We start from the raw sequence: 7,589 nt of genomic DNA on the forward strand, positions 1-7,589 counted from the left end.
TCCCTGTGGGGCGCTGGCGCAGTGACGGGGGTCTCTGGGGTTTGCAGCGGGGGAGGGGAGCTGTTGACCAGGGGTTGGGGCGCTGAGAGCGCAGTGTAGGGACCCCCGGGGGTGGGGAGCCTAGAAACTGCTCGGGGGGGAGGGGGGCGGTTTCGGGGTGCCGGGAGCGCAGGGGTCAGTCTCGGTGGTATTGTTCGCCCCGGGCTGGTTAATCCCTTTACGAGGCTCTTATCAGCCGCGGCTCTGCTGGGGGAGAATCGCCAGCGCCAGCTCAGGCTGGTTGGGCCTTCAGGGTCTCTCTATCAACAACAGGCTGCTCCAGCTTCGAAATATCCCGGGGGGAGGAAGGGTTAAAAGTTGCCGGGAGCGCAGGGGTCAGTCTCGGTGGTATTGTTCGCCCCGGGCTGGTTAATCCCTTTACGAGGCTCTTATCAGCCGCGGCTCTGCTGGGGGAGAATCGCCAGCGCCAGCTCAGGCTGGTTGGGCCTTCAGGGTCTCTCTATCAACAACAGGCTGCTCCAGCTTCGAAATATCCCGGGGGGAGGAAGGGTTAAAAGTGCCCTGATTGTTTCGGCTTCTGGTGAATTGATGGGCAGAACTTTTTTTTTTTTTTTTAAAGTGCACGGATTGACGGGGCAGCGGAGATTTGAACCTTTCACATTTGAAAGAGATTTAAAATGTTGGGATATCGATATCCCCTCACCCTCCCTCCCTCCCTTCCTGCTCCTCCGTAATCTCCAGGAGGTCAGCTTATTTGGAGGAGTTAAACATTGGCAGCGACTGCAGCTTCAGCAGTTAGGTGCTGTGCTGTGAATTCAGGCCACTTGTTCCTTAATTTTAATTTGTTTTTGGAGACGGTGACATGCTCTGCCTTCCCTTGTACCATCTTCTTCTTCCCCTCCTCCTCGTAGCTCTACCTCATCAAAGCATAGGGCTCAAACAGGAAACTTTATTGAGGAAGTCTAAATCTGAAATGTTTGATCATCTCTAAGAAGGGCTGATCGTAAGCACCCATTGACAGATTCATTTCCTCATAGAAACCGAGTGTAAGCTGGGTGCTGTCTCTGCCACCGTTCACAAAGGACTCTATAATCAGATCGTGGGCTAGTTCTGGCCGCCAGATATATCTTTCAGCCCGCATAGGCGCATACTCCTCTAATTGTTGGACAGCTTCAGCACCCTTTTGAAGTTGCACCACAGACAATAGGCTGTTTTGTGTTTACTTCCTGTATCTCAATATATTCTTGGAAACATGAAATGACTGTATCTTGACTTCACGCTGTACGAGCAGGCAGGGTGCACAAAGGTAGTTTTTAACGTAGGCTTCCTCCCCCTAACAAAATTAAAATCAGATGTGCATTCTTGAGTGAGAATCAGGAGCTGGGGCTTTTTTTTTTTTTTTTTTTTTCCCCTCTTGCTGGTACATCATCTGGGCGAGCTTGGCAGCTTGTGTATTTTGGCACTGGGGCTCGTCTGGTAACAGAAGACAAACTGTTTGGCTTGTTTTGTCTGTCTCGTGGTCCTGTCTTGCTGTAAGTGGCAGGGCACAAGAGAAGCAAATATTATAGGCTGTGATTATGCGTCGCAGTGTGAAGCTGGGTGGCAGCCCTAGATCCCTCTGGCTGCTTGTAGTTGGGATTTTGGGGGTGCCAGGGCTGGGAGTCGGGGAAGGACTTGAGGCTTGTGGGATCCACTTTGGGTAAAGGAGAGTTGTGCTGCCAGGAATGAGACTGATGATGGAAACGAGCAACAGCTCTCTCTCTTTCTTTCACAGCCAGCAGGAGGGTGAAAATGAAAGCAGGCTGCAGCATTGTGGACAAGCCAGAAGGAGGAGGAGGTAAGCGACAGTGTCTAGCCTGAAATTCTGCACCCTGGGACCTCTCATGGCCTGATTTGCACTTACGCTAAGACTCCTTGACATAGCTCTGGCAGCACAAATAAGCCTTAAATTGGGCTACTGGAGCAGTGTGTACATGGGGAATCAATGTGAATATCAGCTGGCACCTAGATTAGAGATGAGGTTTGATGTCCTATGATTTCTGTATTTAGAGTCCCCTAAAGCAGTTACTGGATAAGTTCTCAATAAATTATCTGGTGAACCTTACAGGGTATGTGATATTTCAGCTTGATTCCAGGCTGGCGTATAACTGCTTTCAAGAGCCATTACTATCTAATACAGTGGAGACATAGATGCCATTCAAGCATAACGTGGTTTGGCCTAGCACAATTCACAAGCCAACCAAAACCTTGTCAGTGATTCAGGAAGCCCCAGTAGCAACAGTTGCGCTGGAGCCCTATGCTGGCATGGCCAGCCTTGGCAGCAGTTCAGAAACACGGCAGCATGCCCAGAGTCAGGGCAGGGGAGAGTCTGACATCAAGGCTTACTAGAATCAGTTGGGTCACTGATGTGGGTACTTTATTTTGGACGCTCACCTTCAAAAACTGTGGTAATGTCTCAAGTTTTTGGGCCTCTCTCCAATGTTTCCAGCTCTTTTAGTCCCTTATATTTTTGTGTCTTTCTTCTGTTCAGTTTTGCAGTTTGTTTTTCAACTTTGCAGTACGAACCGGTTCCAGCCAGTGGTCTGGATTCCTAGGTACCAGGCCAGTAATTATATCCACCATCTGTCTGTTAGACCCTAACCAAGATAAGAGACCTCTAGTAGTAGAACATGTACAAACAGCAAAAGACACCCCATGTTAAAGAGCTTGAAGATGTTGGGTTCCGATCCCAGACCAAACTAGCAGCACATTCTTTTCTCTGAGCTTCTCATTTGTTCCCTCTTGCTTTCGGTACTTTTCAAGGCTATCACTTCCCGGAGTGGGCCTACAAGACTGAGTCCAGCCCTGGCTCCCGTCAGATCCAGCTGTGGCATTTCATCCTGGAGCTCCTGCAGAAGGAGGAGTTCCGCCATGTCATTGCCTGGCAGCAGGGCGAATATGGAGAGTTTGTGATCAAGGACCCCGACGAGGTGGCACGGCTGTGGGGCCGGAGGAAATGCAAGCCCCAGATGAACTATGACAAGCTGAGCCGGGCACTTAGGTGAGTGGAAGCAGGGATAAAAATGGTCATTAACTAGAGCAGTGGAGGTTTTTGGGCATGGATAACCAGAAGACTTAGTTAATCCACATAGAACATGAATTATGGGGATTGTCTTAATCTCCCTGTCTCAGTTGTCCCTGGAGAGCTTTGGCTCTGAGTTTGGCTTGTATCTGGGAAAGGCTGGGAATATTTCCAAGCAGCTATGACCTGACAGACTGGTTCTGTCCCCAGCTGTGGCAGGCAAGGAGGTAAATTTCCCCTAATAAGATGAAGATTGTTGTAATCAGGATTAATTTGTTCCAGGGAGCTTTGCTGCCTCTCTTCTCTTCCTCCATTGTTGATGCCTCCCTGACCAGCGTAGGTGTGGGAGGAAACCTTAGGTGTGCTCCATTATCTCTCCATCAGCGATAATTTCAGAGAAAGCAACTCCCCTCTCCAGTGTAAACGTTTCTTGTGCCAAACTAGGGTGAAGAGCCAGGGTTCCTTTCCAGCCCCCAGTCAGTCATTTTACAGTGTCCCCATTTCTACCTACAGTTACGCAAATGTTGCCCGTCTAGTATTTATATGTTTCTGTGTAGCAAGAAATTCCATAGATCAGCTCTGCTGCATTCTCTTTAGCAGCTCTAAACTATTTTGGAGCCCTACAGCTGGTGTCGGAAGTCCTGCTATCCTCATGAGAGATCACCCACGGGTCGGAGATGCTATGCAGCCAGCAGCTCCTTTGTTTAGAAACATCTGACACGGTGACAAGGGCTCGATCAGCTGACAGCCTGTCCTTGATAGCGTCAGATCTCCCAGTGAAATTCCCCCCAGCTTTACTTACCCATATCAAGTGTTTTTTCAATCACCCCTTTGTAGTTTGAAGGGGAAGTAACCAGAAATGGATGCAGTCCTGTGGGAAAGCACAGTTTAGCAAGGGCTGTCATTATAAAAATGACTTTGGGTTCCTTTGCGAGAGGCTGTGGTGTTCCCCACATTGCCAATTATATGGACCTCGCTGCCATGTGCCCTCTGATCCTTCCCGGGTGGGGCAGGCAGAAGATAAACAAGGCAGCAAACACAACAGGCTCATAATGGAACAGGAAGGAAACAATAAATCGAATGGCACCAACACTGTAATTGATGTATGGGAGTGGAAGGGACTCCACCTGCCCAATCTGGCTGTGCTTGGTGCCTCCGTCACACCAAAGACAGCAGAGAAGTGAGATTAATCAGTGCTGCTGGCCTGAGTCTCTGCCTTGAGTAGGAGCCTTAGTCTTCCTGCTTCTACCTGGAGCCACAGCTGCTTGATTTCACCTCGTCTGTGCCAGCGAGAAGAGCAGGCAACCTGCCTTTTAAAGAAGCGGTGGTGGGACCAAATAGCGTGCTACATCTCTGTACATTCCATATTACTGAAAGAATAAAGACCAGAGGTGGCCTGGCTATAAACAGTTGTGGCTCCTCTTCCAGGTGCATGGAGGTTACTTGAGTGCTGGCTTCTAGTCTCGATCCCACTGCATCCCTGTGGCCATTATTGCTGTGGCTTATGTAGTAATATACCAGTAATGCAGTGCGTGGTTGGTTGCCTCCAGTGTGATTTAGCAGTTGGAAATGAAGAGCTTGTGCAACCAGGCTTCTCTCTGTGGACTGTTAATGAGCCTTCTGGAGACCCTGGGACAGGGCTCTCTCCCTTGGGAGAGTGTCACTTGATCTAACAATGTGGGAGGCACTGTAGCCTTCTAAGGAGCATATCAGACGAACACACGGGCCTGCTGGGTTGGTCACCTTAGGCAAGTGATTTCCCTTCTGTCTGCCTCTGTTTGATACCATACTCTTCGTGCCAGTGCTAAGTTCCTCCAGAGCTGTTGGGGCTGCTGCTGAGAAGTACCCAGGTGCCAGCTGGGCACGTTTGACCAACCTCCATTGTCTTGTGCTTCTCTTCTTCCTCATGTTCTAAATGATCGTATCTCTCTGTAGTCAAGCAAGACGTGCACATGGCAGGCACCGGGTGGTCTGTAGACTGGTGTAAGCATCAGAAATGGGGCTGCCTTTGCTCAGGTGGGCAGGCATCCTAATAGCCTTACATTTTTGACCCTTTCTTCCAACAGATACTATTACAACAAACGGATTCTTCACAAGACAAAGGGCAAGAGGTTCACCTACAAGTTCAACTTCAACAAGCTGGTGATGCCCAACTACCCGTTCATTAACATACGGCCCAACGGTAAGCTGGTCCCTGGGCTCTGGCAGATGTTAATCGGTGCTGGAGACTGGGTGCACATGGAATCCCGGTACAAGACAATAGGGCAGGTGGGAAGATAAAGCCGACTGGGCAATCTATGCAGGTTCACCTCTCGGGGATCTTTAGCTTGAAAGACTGGGCCCAAGCTATCAGTGCTAATGTGGTGGGAATGTGTGGACTGTGATAATGCTTTATCTGGAATTCCCCTTCCCTGTGTCACAAACTCATCTGTGGTTGCCTTCAGGGCAGGCTCAAGGCATTCTGGTTTCCTATTGAGCAGGCTCCTTGAGATGTCCGTATTGGATGCGGCAGGTTTGCTTTGCTCCCAGTGTTACTGGGGTGTGTTGCCCTTCTGATAATGGAGGGGTTTAGTTATATTGCCAGGGACCTTGTCTTACGTGTTTGCAAAGCACGGAGTGTATTTACAGCACCATGTGACCTTTCTCGCTGAGGGGCCCAGAGGTCTGCAGGCATGGGTGCGTGCGAATGTTATCAAAATGTTCACAACCTAATGACAGTGGCAGAGCTCCCTGCTCTTGTGAAGATCGGTTCAAACAGCTCTTATGCCGCCAACTGCCCAGTTTGCTGGCTCTTCCACCCCTTTGATGTCAAGCCGAACAAATTCTTTGCTACGTTGCTTTGGCTTTCAGGGTAATTTACTAGCGAGTGCAGTTCAGAGCAGTTTCAAGGGATGGATATGAACTATGTCATGGGTTTGAAGGGTGGCACAGGAGCTTCTGAACTCCTGCTGTGACCCAAATCCACAGTGATTCACAGAAAGTTTCAGTGGTGGTCATTAGCATGTCCTCAGCACAGTCTCCTGGAGAAAAGTTACTCCAAGGTGGGAGCTAGCACTTATGCTAAAGACAAGTCCACCCTGTGTGAGCTAGAAACCCCTGAAACCATTTTATATGACCCTGGATTCTGACCTAAAGGAACACTGATGTTGAAGGGCGAGTGCCTGGAGCTGGGCTGGGCTGGGAGCCACAGCTGCCTCTGAGAAAGTGGCTGTGGCCAGCAAAGCACTTTAGGAAGCCACTGAATGCTGGTCTCAGGCAACAGATCTCCTTCCTGTAAGAACCAGCTCAGCAGGGACCCAGGGCTACCTGTGCTTAGAGCACTCCCAGAGAAGTCTTTGGGAGCAGCTGCCAAGTAGAAAGGGGGTGCAGGAGCTGAGCATTGATACCAAGGCACTTGCACCTCTGCAAAGCTGGCAGGGCTCGTCTTCCAAGAGAAGGATGTTTGTCATCCTTGTTGTAGTTCTCTCTTCCTAGATACTGTGATAACAGAAGACTTCGTAATACCTCGAGTGAGCTTGGCACCGCACCTGTCATGTGTCTCATTCCTCAGCTGACTCAAGTTGCACCAGGAAACCTTAGCCCTGAAAGAATAGAAATGGGGTTTCAAAGAGATGGTCCTTCAAGCACCTGCTTGCTTGTGAACCAAGGGGGTGTGCAGAGAGAGACCTCACCACTGAGGCAGTGATACTGCCTCCATGTAAGAAATGCTGCATTTGCAGAAGGAGAAACATATTTTCCAGAGCATGGGGAGCACAAAACATCGTGTGAGGCTGCACTGCCAAGCTGTAATTACTGCAGCAACAAGTCCAGGCAGCTCCTTCTCGCCATTGCTTGCTGCTGTTCCTTTTCCCTGTTTGCAGGCACTCCCTTTTGTCTCTGGGGCATGCATTTAAAAAAAAAAAAAAGTTTGGAGACTTGGAATGCATCTGTCTAATTTAATTACAACCTGTTTTGTTTTCTCGTGGCTGGTATGGGGGTTGGGAAAGCAAACCTGTTTGGGACACTGGGATCCGGTTTTCTCTCCTCACTCTCCCTTGTGTGCTTTAACGGGGTGGAAGAAGCTGAACTGAGGGGTGCAAGGGGAGAAAGCGGGTGTGAGAGTGCATTCATCAGACTCCTATTAGCAGCAGTGAATCCAAGGCAGTGGGGTGTTCTCTGTCCTTCTGCCAGAAGTCAGATCTGAAACTGGTCACTGCTGGGAGCACATGGTCTGAGCCGAAAGGCCGAGTGCTAGAACCTCTGCCGCTCCAGGAAAGCCCACACTCATGCTTTGCAAACACCCACTGTGGGGTTCAGAGCATGTGGGAGCTGCAGCGAGGCCTCATTGCATAACGCTCCTGCAGGCTTCAAGCTCAGGAGAGCAGGGGACAGGTGCATGGTGTGTTAGGGTGTGAAAGTCGATGATGAATGGACAGTGCTAAGAGACAAAAGCAACTCCAGGAGCTGAAGGGAGGATCCTTTGCCCTTCGGCAAGATCCTAAGGTGGGGGTAGAGGAAGGCAGAGCTGCAGGTGGGAGGAGAGGGAAGA

The 7,589-nt window shown here is 49.9% G+C and overlaps 1 protein-coding gene across 2 annotated transcripts in view; it reads left to right on the forward strand.

Moving 5' to 3' along the window:
- The first annotated feature begins 1,774 nt into the window (after positions 1–1,774).
- ETV3 (ETS variant 3) overlaps positions 1,775–7,589 on the forward strand; it is a 10,232-nt gene continuing 4,417 nt past the window's right edge. For both annotated transcript variants that reach the window (XR_003096040.1, XM_006032572.3), the window contains exons 1-3: positions 1,775–1,837; positions 2,803–3,040; positions 5,128–5,243. Coding sequence is in view for 1 of the 2 variants with exons in the window: in XM_006032572.3 (XP_006032634.1) it covers positions 1,792–1,837; positions 2,803–3,040; positions 5,128–5,243 (400 nt within the window). In the remaining variant the exon portion in view is untranslated. The remainder of the gene's footprint in view (positions 1,838–2,802; positions 3,041–5,127; positions 5,244–7,589) is intronic.

The sequence above is a fragment of the Alligator sinensis genome, unplaced genomic scaffold, assembly GCF_000455745.1.
Source record: "Alligator sinensis unplaced genomic scaffold, ASM45574v1 scaffold811_1, whole genome shotgun sequence".
NCBI classification, from domain to species: domain Eukaryota; kingdom Metazoa; phylum Chordata; order Crocodylia; family Alligatoridae; genus Alligator; species Alligator sinensis.